This window comes from Pongo pygmaeus, chromosome 10, assembly GCF_028885625.2.
Source record: "Pongo pygmaeus isolate AG05252 chromosome 10, NHGRI_mPonPyg2-v2.0_pri, whole genome shotgun sequence".
NCBI lineage: Eukaryota > Metazoa > Chordata > Mammalia > Primates > Hominidae > Pongo > Pongo pygmaeus.
This window is the reverse complement of record NC_072383.2, coordinates 1,869,350-1,887,432: the sequence shown is the minus strand read 5'-3', so window position 1 is coordinate 1,887,432 and position 18,083 is coordinate 1,869,350. Positions and strand designations below refer to the sequence as shown.

General features: G+C 57.5%; 2 protein-coding genes across 10 annotated transcripts in view; one reads left to right on the top strand and one right to left on the bottom strand.

The window, feature by feature from the left end:
• Positions 1 to 18,083, top strand: part of CACNA2D4 (calcium voltage-gated channel auxiliary subunit alpha2delta 4) — a 133,233-nt gene that overhangs the window by 83,795 nt on the left and 31,355 nt on the right. The window lies entirely within an intron of this gene.
• Positions 1,357 to 16,321, bottom strand: LRTM2 (leucine rich repeats and transmembrane domains 2). Of its 3 annotated transcripts, XM_054444115.1 has the most exons (6): positions 15,921 to 16,321; positions 12,802 to 13,022; positions 9,210 to 9,394; positions 8,589 to 8,728; positions 5,296 to 5,886; positions 1,357 to 2,638 (listed from the first exon to the last, which is right to left on the bottom strand). In XM_054444115.1, exons 4-6 carry the CDS (start codon positions 8,653 to 8,655, stop codon positions 2,184 to 2,186), a joined length of 1,113 nt encoding a protein of 370 aa, XP_054300090.1. In that variant the 5' UTR covers positions 8,656 to 8,728; positions 9,210 to 9,394; positions 12,802 to 13,022; positions 15,921 to 16,321; the 3' UTR covers positions 1,357 to 2,183. The 3 variants fall into 3 exon arrangements, with proteins under 3 accessions (XP_054300090.1, XP_054300088.1, XP_054300089.1); XM_054444113.1 differs by lacking the exon at positions 12,802 to 13,022 and having other exon boundaries at positions 9,210 to 9,397; XM_054444114.1 differs by lacking the exon at positions 12,802 to 13,022.

Below are 18,083 nucleotides of genomic sequence, written 5' to 3'. Positions count from 1 at the left end.
ACCGTCTGTCATCAGAGCCCTGTGCATCAGGGTCATGGCCACCGGCGCTTTGTCCAGCCTCCTGGGGAGGTGGGGGACAGGAAGCAACTCTCCTGGCACCCAGGTCCCTTCCCACCCAATGAAACCAGGAGGTACGTAGGAAAATACAGTCTTTATTGGTCTTCTGAAACAACAAACCAGAAATATAATTTTGCCTTTAAAAATCTTCTGTCTCAGGCTAAAGATACCACCATTGACAATGCCCTCCCCTCCCCCCAGTCCCTTTAGAAAATCCCCAGATCTGGTACCAGCCCACACGCCAAAAGAAGGAAGACTGTGGCCGCGGCCAGGGCAGCCTGGGGTCCCAGTAAGCAGCCCATGCCAGGCGTCCTCTGTCCACCTGCCAGGACCGACCTCCTCAAAGGCACTCCTCCAGGCCCCCAGCCCACCTCACCCACCCACTGCCGCATGAGCAGGGAGGGTCAGAGCGGGGCACGGGAGCTAGGCCTGCCAACTCCCTCTGCTCAGACCCTTGGCTTCAGGGTTCTCGCTGGCCTCTTCCTGAGCCCCCGTCGAGATTCCATCCCAGAGCCAGGCACGAGCCTGATGCCTCCTGAGCCTGTGAGCATGACACCTAGGTACCCACCATCTTCACACTCTGAGGAGGGGCGGAGCTAGGGAGGGGGACAGGTAACCTGGAAAACCTGCACTGCCTTGGCAGCAGGTGGCTCCGTCCCAGACAGGCTCCCCACCCACTCTCTGGTTTGGCCCCCGCCTGGGTGCAAGGAAGTGCTCTAGGGAGCCACACTGAGCAGACACAGCCCGGGAACAGAGGCCCCATCCTGGGAGCCTCTGGGCAGCATGTGGCCACCCCCTCCCGCTCCTGGGCTCTGTCTGCGATAAGCTGGCAGGCAACGAGCCTCAGGGGAGCCACCGTTTTCTCTGCGTGCCACCTGCTTTCCCCAGAGGGGGCCACCAATGGCAAAGCACCACCAAGTCCCAGCCTTGAAGTCACAGGCCAGGAGTACTGAAGATGGAGGGTGAGAGGCACAGAGTCACGGTGCCAGGCTGCAGGCTGTGGAGGAATCGGTGGGGGCCCCACAGGGCCTGGTGCTGTGAGGTGCGTGGGCAGAACCGAGGCAACACCAGTGGTGTGTGGCTGGGTTCTCAGGAGGCCACCATGCACACATGCAGCCGCTCCAGGCCCCTGGGTGGTGTCCCGGGAAAGCCCAGCAGGAGAGGTGTGAGAGGGTTACCATGGTGACAGGAAGGCTCCTCCAGTGGCACCACTTTGGCCCACTTTAGAGGATCTCAAAGGATCCTGGTGTTACTGGTTGAGTTCCTTCCTGCTGTTGACTTGAGAAGATTGCAGTGAGCAAGCAAGAGGCTCTGTGATCTCAGGGAGACCCCCGGGGAAGAGCATGTCTCTGCTGTTCGAGTGCTCATAGCCTCGGTCTCCATGTGACCGTGTGAGTGTGTGTGTGTGCGTGTGTGTGTGTGTGTATATTAATTCTTTCAATCCATGTGACTGCACTGGTGATGCGATGGGTGTGTGAGTGAATTAGCGAATCCAGGAGCATGTGGTCAGTGTGACCGATAGCAGATCCAGGGGCATGATGGCGTCGGCCAGGGGTGTGTGGTGTTTCTGAGTGCTGGGTCCAGATGGCAGGGCTGGTGTGTTTGCACATTGGTACCAACAGTTGTAGAGCTGGACCAGCTTTCACACTGCAGAGGTGTTAAGAACGTCCTTCTGGCTTAGGAGAGTCTCAGACATCTACCTTCATCCCTCAGATCCCTCCCTCCCCGTCCCCTCAATGCAGGTGAGGTGGGACCAGCAAGGTAGGAAGAGTCACCAGCTATGGCCACCCCACGACAGGAAGGGCAACAGGGGAATGCCCAGTCCAGAAGCCTCCTCTTGCACGCACCTCCTTGCTTTGCTGTGGCCAGAGCTTAGGGAGATCCCCCAGATGTTCCAAAGATTTACTGGCCCAGACAGGAGCATCAGCAGGAGCCCCCAGCACGGTGGCTTTCAGGGAGCCTCAAAAGTGCAGGGAGAGAACCCGGTGTGGCTTGTCTGCGGGAGGGCGGGGAGGAGGGTGGACTGGGGAAGGCAGTGGCCAGCGCTGGGTCAAGGTGGGGGCTGTGGCTGAGCAATGCCGTGTGCTCTCCCCGCCCTTCCTACCTGGCCGGGTGGGGCTGGGCGCTCAGGCCACAGAAGAGATCTGCTTCTGGTCCTCGTGCTCGCCCTCGGGGTCCCCCATCAGGGGCTGGCGCTTTTTGAGCTCCCGGTGGTACCTGGCCATAAGGGAGGCGTAGATGCAGCCGTAGGCAGCGGCCACCACCATCATGATGCAGACGATGCCGCACACAACCCCTGCGATGATCACCGTACCCATGGCTCGCCTCACGCTCGCCGGCCGGTGCCTCTGCTTTTGTGGGCAGGCCGTGCTGGGCTCCGGCTCTGGCTCAGCCCCGGGCTTGGGCCTAGCAGGCTCTGGACTGGCCTTGGTGCAGGGTGGCCCAGGAATATCCAGCCCAGCTGAGCTATTCTCGTCCTCCAGCTGGGAGCAGTAGTTGAACATCTCCATGGGGACCATCCGCATGTCCTTCCCCCTCAGCTCCTTGGGCAGGGTGCAGGCAAGCTGGTCCAAGCGCCCCCCTACGTGCAGAAGAGAAAAAGAGCTGACCAGGCATCCAGAACTTGCACTCCCTCTCCCCATCCCCAGCTCCCCAAAACGGAAGCCCCAGAAGGTAGTTTTTATCAGCAATGTAGTCAATCCTGGAATCACCATCTATAGAAGAGGAAGCGGAGGAGGGAAAACAGCATTGATTGAGCCAAGTCCACAGTGAGTTACGTATATCGTGCCATTTCATCCTCGCAGAAGCCATGTGAAGTGGATATTGTCTTTATTCCCATTTTATAGAGAAGCATGCAGTCACTTCCATCCGGCCTGTCCTCTCCCGGGCCAAACTGACCCACAGCGTAAGGCAGTGCTAACATGGAGAGGTTCCCAGGAAAGGGCTGTCATTGCAGAGAGCTGAGCGTCCCTGCCACACTCTCTGCCCCCGAGTCTGTCTGCTCATCACCTGTCTATGAGCCCAGGATACTGTTCTCAACACAGCATCTTATCCTTCTAGGGTTCTTACCTCTTACTCAAAGGACAGCAGTCAAAACCCACTGCCCCTGCCACTGCCCCTCCATGCAAGACCTTTTGGTTGCCTAAGAATGGGCAGCTCCCTTCTTGGTGTAGACAGGAAAAGAGTTGGGCAAGAATGTTCTCCTTTTCCTCCTTAGGAGCAATCCAATGGCCCCATCAGTGCCCCAACCACAGCCCTGTGAGTACAAAAGCATCTGGAGGGGGAATCCTGGAGGCACACGAGGCCAAGGAGAGGAGGCTGGTGTTGATGAGGAGGTGTGGGTACATGGGTGCACGGGCTCGCCAGGATGTCTTCATGATGATGGTGGAGCCTGGCTCGGATATAGGGAGACACAGATGCAGGACAGGGGTGGGGTGAGAGAGAGGGTGGCTGAGGACAATAATCTGTCTAGACGTCCCCTAGGAAGTGAAAGTTGGATTCTGGCCCTCTTTCAGCTTCCAGTGAAATCTAGATGCAGGCACTAGACCCCCTGCTAAAAAGATGCGGGCTGCAGCCACTCCGTCACTGGCAGCTCCCTCTGTAGCCCATCTGCCGCAAGTCTCCTCATAAAATAGGCATCAATCTTTCCCTGGGATGCCGATGGAAATATTCCAGGATTTTGTTTTTAAGAAATGCAATGTTGAAAGCAACTCTGCCATTGAAAAAGTCTGAAAAACGCACATTCTTATGGCATGCCTTTTTGTGCTGGGAATTCAGTTCCCGGCGACCATAGGAGAGGAGTGTCTGAAGACATCTGGCCTAGTTCCCCTGTGCAGCTGACGCCTGGGTGGCCTGCAGCAAACCTCACATCCCAGGAACATGTATCAGTGCTGCCTGGGGACGCAAAGCTGGGTGCTGACAGGGATGCAGCCTCATTTCCCTGCTCGGAAGACCCAAGGTTGAATCCTGGCTGTGTCATCTTGTGAAAATTATTTAATTTATTTAATTACTTATGAGTCTTAGTTTTCTTAGCTGTAAAATAAGAAGGTCTATCTCAATTAGCTGCTGTAAGGTTTAAAATCATGTACATGAAAACACATTGGTCAACTGGAAACTATATAAGTAGTAATCATTATTTCCCCACTCAGGAAAATGGGAGAAATTATCATAGTGACTAACATTTGGTGGCACTTTATAGTTTGTAAAACATTTTTAATTAACTAACACAAGAGAATTTCATGGAAATAATTGAAATTGTGGCTGGAGATGAAATGAAAGTAGTAAGACTTTAACAAAAAGCATTGGCATTATTTTCACCACTTAAATATTGATTCATTGGCTCAGCAAACATTCATTGAGCATCTACTTTGTGCTGGGCACCCCTCAAGCCACGTTCCGTGCATTGCCACATTTAATTCTCACAATGACCCTACGAAATAGATATTGTTTCCTTCCCACTTTACAGACAAGGCCCTGCCACAGTGAGAGGGTAACAGCTTTCTCAAAATCACACAGCTAGCAGGTGGCAGAGCCGAAATTCAGACGCAGACCTGGCCCTCCTCACCACGGTCTTGGGCACCCTCCTGTCCCATGTCATGTGATCATGTCATAGGTCATTACAGCACTTTCCCATATTAAAGAAAAAGGGAAGGGAAGAAAGTAAAACCTAACCCATTTGACTTCTTCTTAAAGTTTGGATAACAAAACTTGGGAGAGGAAGTTGGCACTGTCACCAAAAGGAAGATTTTGTTTTACTGAGGATTCATTGTATTCCCCTCTCATGTAAGGGGAGATGTTTAAGAGATGGCTGTACTCTTCAGAAGAAGAGCTGTTTTTCTCCCTCCTTCTACCACACTGGGGAAGCCCACAGGCAAACCTGGTGGGATACAAAGCCCAGGTGTCTTTATTGCCCTTATGTAACCTAAGAAAGGGAGATCCAGTTCAGTGAGACCTCCTAGGAGAAAGCGGGGAGCTGGCTGGGGGAGGGGATGCAGAGCAGGGAGGGGAGGGTGGGGGTGGAGGGAGCAGCACCAGCCTCTCTCCCATTGGCAGGAAGGGTGATGGCTTATCTGAGGGGAGGCTTGTGACTTTTCTAGCCGAGCTGGCACAGAGGCAGTGTCGCCCCCTTCTTTCCCCTGGCCTGCTCTCTGAGTCAGCACCCAGCCACCAGGAGGAAAGTGTGGGGCCAGAGGTGATTGTCCCAATCCCTCGGGCCCCAGCAGGGCCAGCTGTGCTCACCTCGGTAGGAGAACCACTCCATCCAGTGTTTGAACTCACGCAGGTTACAGTCACACTCCCAGGGGTTATCCCCGACCTGCAGCAGCTGCAGGTTCGCTAGGGGTTCAAATGTCAGCCGGTCCAGATTCTGCAGACGGTTGGAGCGAAGCGAGAGGGAGCGCAGAGCCAGGAGCCCGTCAAAAAGGCCAGGGGGCAACTGGGCCAGGCCGTTGATGGACAGGTCCAGGTGGCGGAGCAGCGGCGAGTGCCGCAGCAGGTCCCTGTCCAGGGTCCTGATGCTGTTATTGCGCAGCTGCAGCTCAGTCAGATTCGTCAGGTCCCTGAAAATGGAGTGGGGCAGCTGGTCCAGGAAGTTGTTGGACAGGTCCAACCGCTGCAGGCTGGACAGGTTGGCGAAAGCCCAGCTTGGCAGGGCACTCAGCTTATTGTTCAAGAGCAAGAGGGTTCGGGTGGCTGCAGGCACATCTGGGGGCACCATGGTGAGGCCTAGGCCACTGCAGTCCACCTCCAGGCTGCGGCTGTCACACTTGCAGGAGAAAGGGCAGGTGGGGAGGGCTTCCACAGCATACAGGGCAATCCAGCAGGTGATCCCTTGGTGGGAGGGACAGACGGGGGAAAGAAAGCAATAGGACAGGTCACCACCTCCTGCTTCTCTTCCCTCCTTTCTAGCTCCTAACAGGCTCTTGGCTTTATCTCGTCTGGCACAAGCCACACTCAATGCATAAACATTTATTAACCACATAAAAGGATAATTAACAAATCCAAAGCCACTTCCATATTAATGGACATCACACAGTGTCTGCAGGGTGCCCTGCCTTGCCACACATCTGGCAGAGAAATCACTTGAGTGGAGAATGACCCTGCAGACTCAGCCAGAGCCCAGAGGACAAGCCATGCTGGTGCACAGGGATAGGAAGCTCGAAGGGCCTCCCACAGTCATCTCCCGGGGAGTTTGGGTCCCACTGACACCATGGATGTTGACACGATAAAGGAGATAAGGTTGTCAGAGAAACCTGCTCCCATGCCTTCTCCCAGTGTCACTGCCGGGACAAAGTTTCTCTTTCCCAGGGAAAATGGCCAGGTGTGGCCCACCCCAACTCTGGAGCTGTGTATGGAAAGGCGAGAGCACAAAACAGCACTCCTAGCCCTGTCCCTCACAGCGTCCCAAGTGCTGTTATGTTTCCATGAACCCCACACCCATGATGACGCCAGCAACTTGGCATGAGGATTTAGAGCCCAGGCTGTGCACCCAGGGTCCCACTGTGGGAGTGACAGGCTGAGATGCACAAACCCACTTCAACATTGACAAGTCATGGGGCCCAGGACACATTCCACTTTAACCCCCACCCTAAAGCCATCCAGGCCCTCAGCCTGGGCTTCTGTGCCGAGCATTCCTGCACAATGGCCCGATTAACAGAATTCCTTTCCTGGTCCCATCTTTTGCCCAAGACCCTTCTGCGTAGCGAGCATGGGGTCCCGTCTGTAGGGCTGGGAGAAGTAACCCTCAGGGAACAATCACATCAGAGCAGTGCCTTCCATTGTGCGGCAGCCCTTTCCAATAGTGGCCTCAAAAACCCCTAAGTGTCCTCCTGAGTAGCAGAGAAGCCTGCTCATCGTGAAAGAGAACTGGGAAGAATTCAAACTAGTTCAGCCCTACCAGGTCAGCCCAGCCAAGGTCAGTTCCACCCAGCCTAGAGAGAAGACCCCAGCCAGAGAACTGATGGAGAAGTTCAGACCCAGCTCACAGCCCATCGGCCCATCCCAACCTGGGACCTGGGACCTGGGACCTGGCTGTCCCAGGTCGGGGTGGGCCGATGGGCTGTGAGCTGGGTCTGAACAGCCTTGAGTCTTGTCCAGTAGGGGTCTGGGTGTCTGGTGTCCCAGAGGGTGGAGCTTGAAGGAATAGGATGAGACTCTACCCTTCCCTGCCTGGAGGATCGATGACAGCTGAGAGCTGACATGTGGCTAGATCTGGCCCAGGCCTCCCTGCCGCCTAACAGCAAGCCTCGCTGTTCTTGGTGAGAAGTGAGCACAGGCACAGCCATCGAAGCCACTGGAGACCCTTTTTCTGGCCATCTTGGGTTACCTCATGTCTCCGCTCACCCTCTCACCCCTCTGAGCCCGTCTGCTACCAGATCAGCCAGCCCCATACCACCACCCCTAGCCATTTGAAAATCAGCATTCTTCAGACTTGACTTTCCCCAGGAAATAAAATCAAACCCATTCAGCTCCCTCTCAAAAGGATCTGCATCATCAGAAGCCGCCCGCCCCTCCCAGAGAAGGGCCTGACAGCGGCCAAGAGAGCTGCTGCTGAAGAGCAACTCCCTGCCCCCCCGCCACCTCCCTGGAGACCAGGGTGGCATAAAAGCTCCAGTGACAAGAAAACATAATCCCGTATTGCGAGGTGTTGAGTGATTCTAGAATGAGGTTGAAAGGAGATCTGAGTCACTCAGGGGCCAGCCTCTCTCACATGGTGAATAATTCAGGCTGCCTGTGTTGTGGGGCACTGGATCACAGCGGGAAGCAAGGCGGAATGCCGTCCTGCGGGACCGTTTCCTCCCTGCCACCGTGTAGCCTTGGGCAGACCAGCCCTTGCTGACCTTGTCCCTTTGCCACATATAAAGAGAATTCTCAGGGCTCCCTTCACCCTGACAGCTGCCAAGCATTGCCTTCATTCACGCTTCCTCCCCTTTTTGGTAAATGGACGGCTCAGTCTGCCTATATGCAGGAGGGGTTGGACCCACTCCCCAAAGTCTCTTCCAGCGCCACATCCCACGAGCCCACTAGGTCATCTGCTGAGAGTTGGGAAGGCGGAGGCATAAGGAGCATAAGAGACATCTCCAAGCTGACCCAGCTCCTGGCTGAGGCCAGCCAAGGGAGCAGTTCCCCATGGGAGCAAAAGGGCTCGCCGCAGTCTGTGACACAGGCTGACAAGCTCAGGCACCGGTGAGGCTGTTTAAGACTCAGCAGGCCTGCATTCCAGCAGAGCTCTTCTCTTATCCGGGACCCCAGCAAGCTCACAGAGACTTACCTGGGGGAGGTAGAACAACTGTCGTGGCCTCCAGCTCCAGGTCTAACCACTCAGCACTCAGCGGTGACTCTGACTGGCAGGGATGCTGTCACCGTGGGCGTGACCCTGGCTTCCCAGAACGTAGCCTCGGGTACCCCAGGAAGATCTGGCGTGGGCCTCCCTGCAGCCTAAATGTTGCTAAGGTCCCATATGGCGCCACCTACAGTCACCTCGGCACCCCCACCCCACCCGCACCCTCCTCCCGGGCCAGGGGTGTACTCACAGGAGACCTGCCTCCACTGCAGAGCGAGCCTGCCCCTCTGCTCAGGGCTGCTGCCCGGCGCCAGCATGATGAGGCCCACGGCTCTCCGGGCCCTGTCGCTCTGGGGAGAGAGGAGCCCCTGGGTACGCCGCCTGTCAGTCCTGAGGGAGGGAGGAGCACTGAGCGCAGGCAGGCGCGGGAGCCCCGTTCCAGCCCAGGGGTTAGGGAGAGGGCCCGGGTGTCTCTTTACACTCCTCATGCCCTCTCCTCTTCCTCTCAGTTGTGATTCCCTGGGTGGGGGAAGAAGAGGAGCCAGGAAGCCTTCAACCCCCTGGGGTGGGGGCGGGGCAGGCTTCGGCTTTCCAGGAGCCCGAGGGTCAAGCACAGTGCTGCAAAGCCGGGGGCGCACCCGTGTGCCCACCCAGCCTCCTCTGCCTTCTTGTTGCCTCTCGAGTATGTTGATCACTCAAATGTTTTCATGGCAACCTGGTCTCCCATCTGGGCATTCCTTGAGTTACGGGTGAAGAAACTGAGGTCATCTGTCCGAGGTGAGCAGAGTGAGGTCACAGGCCACAACTGTAACTTGTCCCCGGAGGCTCCCCTCACCTGGGTCCCAGTTTCTCCAGCCCCGCCACAGCTCACCATGGCCCGAGGGAGGCAGGGGCCAGGCCCTTGGCAGCTGCAGCCGCGTAGGGTGTGAGCCGCTGGACGGCCTGCCGCTTCCCCCTGCACCACCGACGCCCACACAGAGGTGAATAGCAGCACTCTGTCTTCCGCCAGCCGGGCTATAATAAGACTCATCAGCTCAGGGGTTCATGCTGCGGCAGCTGCTAGGAAGAGACAGGGACACAAGGAGAGGTGAGATCGCAGAGCAGGGGTGCTGAGGCGGCCAGGGTGCAGGAGCACGCTTCCTTCGGAGGGGACAAGGGAGCACTTACCCTTTCTAGGGTCTGCCCCCGAGTGTCTCCCAACTGGGACACAGGCTGTCTGCTGGGGTCTCCACTTCCTTCCAGATGGGAGGCCCAGGCTGCCAGCCCATCAGAGAGGGGGACAGGGGACTGGCATGTGTTTACCTGCTGCAGCTGGCGAGGGCGGAAATAGGCAGGGAGGGAGGGAGGATGCCCACACCCCTCTCCTTCACCCTCCATGGGCTCCCTATGTCAGCCCACTGCTCCAGGCGGCTCCCAGCCTCTGACCTTCCTTGGTTGCCAGATTTGTCCCTGGGTGATTCCTGGTTGCAGCCTCCCTCTCCCTGCCCCCATGGGCCTGTGTAATTCTGGGAGCCCAGGAGACAATATCAGAGTGAAAAAGACAGGCCCAGAGGTGGATGGAGCTGCCGAGAAGCTTCAGTGCTGAGCCCAGAATCTTGGCCTGTCTGTGCAGGTTTCCCCTCGGGCATTAGGGTCCTGCTGCAAACCCTGTTGCCCCATCTTCTCCCCTCTGCTCCCCTTGGCCCCTCCCTCCTTGGGGGCTCCTCAGGCAGCCACAGCAGTGCTCAGTTAGAACAGGACAATCGGCTCTGCCCCCGGCAAGGGCAGCCTGCTGAGGAGCGGAGCGCTGCCCTCTTGGCTGTCTTTCCTCCCCTTCCCCCACACAGCGAGGGTGCCAGTCCGCTGAGGGCCCTGCAGGCATTGGCAGAGGGGTCACAAGACTGGGCACAGATGTGGGATTGCAGGCAGCCCAGGTGCCCGTGCAGCCTTCAGGTGGACCCATGTCCCTGGCGTGAGGGGTGGAGGAGCCCCTGAGCGTGGCGCTGTCATGGTTCTCTAACCACTCTCTCAAGGACAGGCTGCAGTGGGCTCCTGGTGCCAGTTGGCAGGGGTGGGGGTTCTGGGTTCAAATCTCTGGCCAGTTCTTCAAACAAACTGCTTAAACCCTCTGGGCCTCAGCTTCTTTATGTCTAGAAATGGTGACCGCAATACCTGCTTGGTGGAATTTCTATGAGGATCAATCTAGTGAAGGGAAGAGAGTTAACACACCCAGTGCTCATCACCATGGAAATTCAGGCAGAGGCTCCTGCTCCTAGCTTGGACTTGAGCCCAGGACAGGCATGAGGGAGCAGCAGTTCCTCCCTCCAAGGGAGAGGGGTGTCAGCAGCAGGTCTATTGTGACAGCTTTCTTTCCCCATCCCACCAACCTCACCTGTGAGGTTGTTTCTCATTCCTGAGCACCCCAGGCCTGTGGAGTCTATGTATTTCTGCCCCACACCTACGGCCCTCACAGGTCTGCCTTCAAACAGCAGCATCCATGCTGTCTGTCCCTCGAGCCCTGACCTTCAGCACAATCTCTCTTATTCAATCAAGAATGCCCATATCAAGAGCTCACAGTCCACGGCCACCCAAGGCACAGAGATGTTGATCACTTGTCCAAGGTCACATGGTAAGTCTGCGACTGGATTGCAGGTTTCAGAGCCAGGCTGCTCATCACTCCCTGGCGACTGTCACCCAGCAGTGGCCCTTTCAGGGAGATACTTAGTGTGCACAGAGCAGGGCACACACACAGGCCTCCCAGACCTGTGCCTGGAGCTCTGTACACAGCACGTGATGCAAACACACACCCACAGAGAGCTGTGCAGCTAGGCATGTGCTAACATACATGTGCCCACATGCTTGCATACACGCACACACGCACCTTGCTGGCAGCACTCCAGCACTTCTCAAATGCCAACACTCAGGCAACTGAGTGAGATGCCTCTAAGTTCCCAAATGCCCCCAACAGACAGATGTGTAAGCCACCTCCAGCCTGGAACTAAAGTCTAGAGAGAACCCCTGCAGGGCAGTCCCTAACCCGTAAGACACCTCCTCTGCTCAGGGCCCATGTTGAAGCTGGATTCCCCATCCAGGTGTCTGCTCCCACTCCTTCTGGCTTGCTGCAGGCAGATAGATAGTGGAGAAGCCCTCCCACCCAAGCTCAGGCCAGTTTCCACCTAAGGCTTCTGCCTACCCTGGATAGGCTCCTCTTTTGCACCCCACCTCACCCTTTCCCGTCCCTCAGTGTCTCCCACACGGTGAGCCCCGGGGTTAACCAGCAAACAGGCTGGTGAAGGTGGCCTCTTGTGCAGGTCTGGAGGTCCTATCTTCAGCCCTCTAATGGGATGTCACCTGCACAAGTCAGGCAAGTCCCCACAATGCAGACCCACAGGTGTTGTCTTGCAACGTGGCAGGACACTGTTGATCCTGATAATGTTTAGAGAAATGTGATGAAAACAAGGCCCCCAGGTCCATGCGGATATGTCCTGTGCTCTCTTAGCAGCCAGTCCTGCCTCCCTGGGTCCCTTGGGCTTCCTCCTGGACACCAGGGCCTTCCCGAGAGCAGGAAGAACAGCGCAGCTTGCAGGGAACACCAGTCATATGTGTGCGGCACCACAGAAGGACTCCTAGGGAGAGGTGGGGCTGCAGCCAGCACTCCCTAGTTCCTTAGCCTCTGCCTACCAACACACCTCCATCCAAAGGACCCCTTCCCACCCCCAGAAGAGTGGAGCCTCCTTAAGGAAAGGGGGTGACCTACATTGGGAAGCTTGGAGAGCAGCTGCCGTAGCAGGCACTGACAGCTTGCTGAAATGAATTCACAGTCTGGGAGGGAAGTCCCTACCCAGGGTGCAGCATGGGGGACAGCGAGATCTCCTGTCTCCAAGTGCCATGGTCTCATCCACTCTGGGTGCTGGGCCTGCTCCTAACCCAGTCCTAGAGACAGGGAGGCCAAAGATAAGGGGCTAGGCCTCCACAGAGTCCCTGGCCTCCCTTCCAGAGACAGCCAGGATTGGAGAATGGGGCTGAAGAGCTCAAAGCAGTCAAATGAGGAACTCTGGAGGGCCAGAAACATGGGGCTTTGAGTGTAGCCCATTGCAACTCAAAGTGTGGTCCACGGACCAGCAGCATTGGTCTAGCTTGGGAGCCTTGTAGGAAGGCAGTCTCAGGGCCCACCCAGAATGACCGAGTCAGAATCTGAATTTTAACAAGATCCCCAGGCGATTTTCCTGCATATTTGAGTTTGATACGACTAGGCTGGGCACCTCTCAGCAGGGCAAACGGCCACTGAGGAGACCATGCTGGCCTGTCCCTGAGCCTCCAGGACCCACTGAGAAGCTAAGTGGGACCTGGGGAGAAAAAAATTACCACAGTCACAAACCTGTGTAGCTTTCTTAATCCTTGTAACAACTCTCTGAGGTTAGTGTTCTTGTTACTATCATTTTGCAGATGGGGGAAACTGAGGCACCAGAAATTAAATAACTCACCTAAAGTTAGGCAAATGGAATCATACGGCTCTGAGCCCGAGCTCTGTGGCTCCTCACTCAGTTGTCTGTCTGCTTACACGTGGGGGTTACTTGTACAGGAAAGGCAGAGGTAGGAAAGGAAGACACCGCCTTTCCTCTGAATGGTCCTCTGCAGGGTCCACACCATTGCCTGATCCACTCTCGCTGGAGCTGAGAAGGCAGCTGTTTTTGTCCCCATTGCCCTGATGAAGGAACAGGCTTTGTGACTTGCTGGACTGAGATGCAAGCAAGCCAGGTTCTCCTCTTCCCAGCCTCCCTTCTTGAAGTCCTGGGAGGCCAGGATCTTACGGAGGGTTGGGGAGGCTTTCTAGAAACCTTTCTGGCTGGGGGTTGTGTGCTGAGGTGAGGGAAGTAGGCCGGAGCTCTGTTCTGGGGGAGCCAAGACTGGGGAGGCCGTGGGGGAGCAGGAGGCCCCAGTAGGAGCAGGGGGTTCCACGTGTGGAGCTGAGTGGGCTGTAGCCACCCCAGGAGACTGGGGGTGGGAGCTGCCTCCCTGCTAGCACCCCACCCGGCCCCCTCAGAGCATGGAACAGCCTGCACGCACTCACTCACTGCAGAGAGCTAGGCTGGGATGGCAGGAGCCTGGACCGCTCCATGCACCTGCCCCTTCCATTTCTCCTCAGATGGAGGTTAATTAATCCAGTCTCAGACTCTAGCTAGAAACCTCCAGCACACTCACCACAGACCTGGTGTTCGCACCCTTCCTCTCAGGCTTCTGCACATGTCTATCCCTCCACATCAAGCATCCAAGACACACAGCCAGATAATGCCCATCGGGCGTCCACCTCTGAATTCCTGACTCCTGGGCCATCATGCTAGCCCTAGGGTGCACCTACGCCCCCGGCATCTCCCCTTGGTCACGGCTCCACACCCCTCAGCATGGAAGAGTCACAGAACTCAGGGGTAAAGGGGGCATTGGCAGCCTACTCTGCCGCCCCCTTCACTCTGCACACCCTAGGCCTACAGGGGCCTGCCCTTCTACCAACCTCAGGAAAGCTGAGAGGGAGCCGGGAGAGTGGGCAGCCAGAGCCCTGGGCCAAAGACAGCCCCGAGATTCCATGTGGCCAGGACGCAGGGGAGGCTGCCACGGCCGCCTAGGCTGGGATCCCCCTGCCGCTGCCTGTCTGGGCACCCCGGCCCTCTAGGACACCTGCCCGTCACCCCCATCACACACACTGCCCAGGCATCGAGGAACCAGGTTTTTAAAATCTCTATATTTGTACTTGGAACAGCCATATACCCTCCTGGTTCATTTTAAAACACATGCCCCATCCTCACCCCCAGCCTCCTGCACCCCCGTTTCCTTGTCAAATATTCCCAATCTCAAACAGACCCTCTGGGAAGCAGAACAGAGAAGCCTCCTGAGTGGCCCCTCATGGGAGCTGCTCCCTGACATGAAGGAGGCTAAGGTGTCCACTGGGCCCTGGGGCCGGGCTCAGGGTGGTATTCCCAGGCAGGGCACAGGGGAGGCTTGGCTGGGGGAAAAAGGAGGAAGACCAGAGGGGCAGACAGCCTCTATGCTAGCTCCTTTCTCCTCTGCTCACCCCCAGAGTTCCCAGACACCCCCAACCAACACATACATACCGTCCCCTCCTCCTTCCTACACTGCCCGCTGAGGCCATAGCAGCCCAGAGGCAGCCCCTGGGCTCTGGTGCCTGGGAAACAGGAGCAGAGTTTGCTCCTCCTGGGCCCAGACAAGCTTTGTCAAACCCCAAAGACACCAGATCGGCTGCTTAAGCAGCCTCTCTCCTTCCCCTCCCCGCGGGCCTGGCTTTCCTGGTCTCCCTCTTTTGGCAGTGCTGAGACTTTCTTTCTGCCGGTGGGGAGGTGGGGGTGGGAAGAGCTGGGCTCTTCTTGGCAGCTCGGAAGCTGCTGTCGGGTTTCCCTACCAGCTGGACTTCCCCCGCCTCAGCTCCACGTGCTCGGCTCCCTCCCCGCCCCCACCTGAGGCAGTTATCTAAGCTGCAGGGGTGTCATCTGAGTCACAAAGAGGCACTGCCCAAGTAGCCCTGACAGCCGGGTGCCAACACCCCCCAGAAATGTGGACAGCTTGGGGGTGGGGGAGAGACAGGGCCGCCACCTGCAACCCAGCCCCAGACCTGCGGGGAGATGCAGGAATGTGAACTTCCGACTCCTGGTCAGGCTGCTCCTCTCTCCAGCACCGTCCAAATGGGCCTGGGGGATTGAGAGCAACTGTCCCGCTCTACTCAGGGTGTCCATGCTCCCTGCCTGGGTCAAGAAGCCAGGCAGGCCTGGCCCCGCTGTGTACCCCCCACCCAAGCTCAGTGCCCAGCCCCCACTAAGGCTCCCTGACCCATTTGCAGATGGACGGCTGGGTGCACAGCTGCGGGACACCCCAGCAGGTTCTCGCAGGCCTGGTTCTCCTGTCTTGCCCTTGGGCTAGCAGGGAAGGGCTGTGATACTCCTCTCTCCTGTCCACTGCCAGCCTCACCCTCACCAGGGAGGCTTCACGCACAGCTGAGTGGACCCATGCTCATCTGGGGGAGGGTTCCTCCACACCCTTGTCCAAGGACAGCCACCTGCAGGCAAGCTATAGGGAGGCCCAGGCCCTGGGTCTGTGCCCATGCCTCTGACATCCAGGCCCTCCACCCTGCCACCCTCCACCCCAAGCCTTCCTTCTGACCTGGCCCTGTCCCAGCACCCGGCTGCCATCCCAACCGCTTCCCATGACCCCCGAGTTTCTTGGGGCTGTCTGTGCAGAGCCAGGCACAACGACAGCACAAGGCTCTTGGCTGCTTCTCCCATGCTGCAGGGACCGGTTTCTATGCCACCCGGGACTGTCATCTGGCACCAGCGCTGCCCTCCTCCCCACTTCCCAGCAGAATCCACAGCTCTTGTCCCCAGCACTGTGGGCTCAGAGTTCCCAGTGTTGTGCACCTTTGGGATGCTCAGGTGCCTGAGCCCGAGCAGCTTCTTCGGCCCCAGCAATTGCCCGCAGGTAGGAAGCAACTGCAGCTATTCCTGCAGGGCAGAGATGGCCGGTCCCCACTTCCCAAGCCCCGACCACCCCCTGTCCCCACCAACCCTCCATTCCTTCCTACCAGTCACTCGGCACTCACCCGTCTTTACTCTGACCGCAAACGCCTTCAATCCGGTGGCTCTCAACCCTCCAGTAAGACCCTCCCGGGATTCCTAGAGGAATCCAGACACCACCGGCAGGCAGAGCGCAGTGGGCACTGGTGCCAGTCTCCACTCAGCGGGAGCAGCGGCTGGCACGCAGCACACAGCACCAGGAGGCGGACTGCTTGCGGCAGACAGGGGACGGGGCTGCTGGGTCAGTCACCAACTGAGAAGGAAAGAGAGGGATGGAGGGAGAGAGAGAGGAGAGAGGGAAGAAAGGGGCGAGGGAGGAGAGCGCGCGCGTGTGCGCGAGCAGCGAGCCAGAGCGGAGCGGGGAGTGACAGCTGGGGTGCATCTGTGATGACAGCGGCAGCAGCACACACAGGCGCACACCAGAGGCGCCACGGCCGCGAGGGCAGCGCTCACCCTGGCCAAGCTCACATTTCAGTGGAAAAAGGCGCCTGTGGATGAATCGCTGCCGACCCCAGGGAGGAGGAAAGAGGTTTCACCGCCACCTCCATCTTCCATCCTGCGCCTCCAGGCTCTCCCTCACCCCCCGCGGCTGCACCTGTCTTCTGTGCCTCTCTCCTCTCTTCCCCTCCATCTGGGGAAAGAGGGACAGGCGCAGACACAGAGCAAGCGGCTGACTTTTGTTCCGATGGAGGCCCCCCTGGGAAGCTGGGCTTTCTCCTGTTTTAGAGACATGCAAGGCAGAGTCTCCCATCCTGCCCGAGAGAAGGAAAAACTGAACCCTTCTCTCAGTCATACAAAAGAAGGGTGCACAGGGATGTCCATGTGACAGATGGCCCTACAGGAAAGGGCCCTGAGCCCCCACAAAGCCAGAGATCACATGGTCATGCAGAGGTCACTGAGCCTCGGGGTCTGACCACCCGACGCCAGGACTACTTAGGGAAGCAGAATGCCAGAGTTGGCAGGCGGGGAGTTTGGGCACGGGGCAGCCTGCAGCAGCAGCTTGCAGACCGTTCTCAGCGCCAGGGATGAGCTTGGCTTCTCAGGGCTCCTTGCTCTTATCTGTGATGGGTCAGGCATGCGAAGGGAAGAGACTGCCATTCAAGAACTTGGAGGCCTCTTTCTTAACCAATCAGGACAAAGCAAGTCAGAAAACTTGATATCCTAAGAGATGGGAAGTGGCTGCAAGTGAGTCGGGGACCAAGCTAGAGGGGAGCCAGGGCCCCACCAGCCTGGAGCACGAACCCTAAATCCCCCTTCCTTTGCGTCCACTGCCCGTAGACAGATGAAGCACCGTGCTAGCGATATATCACCATGTCCTATATCCCTCTTCCATTTTGCCTGCTTTGCTGGGGGGATTCACAGCCAGGACTGGGGTGGGGGTAGAAGAACCCCCTGGACTCAGGATGCCCCTAGAAGGATGCTCCTGCACACTCCCTTCTGTCCGTTCTGCCAGGTCCCCGGGCAGCACAAGGCTGGAGCTGCAGTGTCTTTTACCTCTGGGGAATCCCGCCTCTGACCTCTCATGCTGGTGCCTCCGACACATCCCACTTTCAAGCAAAAGAGGCTCCCATGTCCCCATAAACACACTTCCTGCTTCTCCATCTCCATGAAAGCGTGTCCTTCCCTGGGCCTGAAATGATCTCCAGCCCATAGGTGGCTTCCCCCTTCCTTAAACGCCCCCCGCAAGGTGACGTTTCCCCGGAAAACCACAGGACCGGCCCCGCTCCTCCTCCGATCTCTGGCATTCTCTTTGGGCCACCCTCATGTTGTGCAGGAGCTTTCTGTGGTCTGCTTCATCTCCTTTCCTACACAGAGCTGTTCAAGCAGAGGGACCAGCCTCACCTGTTCCGTGTCCTTCAGGCCCCAGTGCCTTCGTGTCAATGGAGTGAGGAATGGAGGAGATGAAAGAGCTCAAGACTGGGCATCAGGGGACCCAGACTCCAGACTCTGTTGCTCAGTGACTAGTTAGCTAGTGAGTTCACTCAGCAGTCCTGGGCCTTGCTGGCTGGGATTCCTGCCCTGCAGAATTAGGAGATGGGTTGAGATCTCTGGTCTCCCTTCTGGCACTGGCCTTCTGTGACCTAAGTATTCGCTGTGCACCTGCTGGGTCCTCAGCTTGTGTTACAAAAGATGATCCCTCTCATGCCCCACAGTCCCCATCCCGTACAACACGCAGTCTCCCAGTTAGG

Coding starts and splice junctions, on each gene's coding strand:
- LRTM2 (XM_054444115.1), bottom strand. CDS start 8,655: ATGCTGGCGCCGGGCAGCAGCCCTGAGCAGAGGGGCAGGCTCGCTCTG. Junction 5,887..8,588: donor GCAGTGGAGGCAGGTCTCCT/GTGAGTACACCC, acceptor CCTCCCACCAAG/GGATCACCTGCTGGATTGCC. Junction 2,639..5,295: donor GGAGTGGTTCTCCTACCGAG/GTGAGCACAGCT, acceptor TTCTGCACGTAG/GGGGGCGCTTGGACCAGCTT.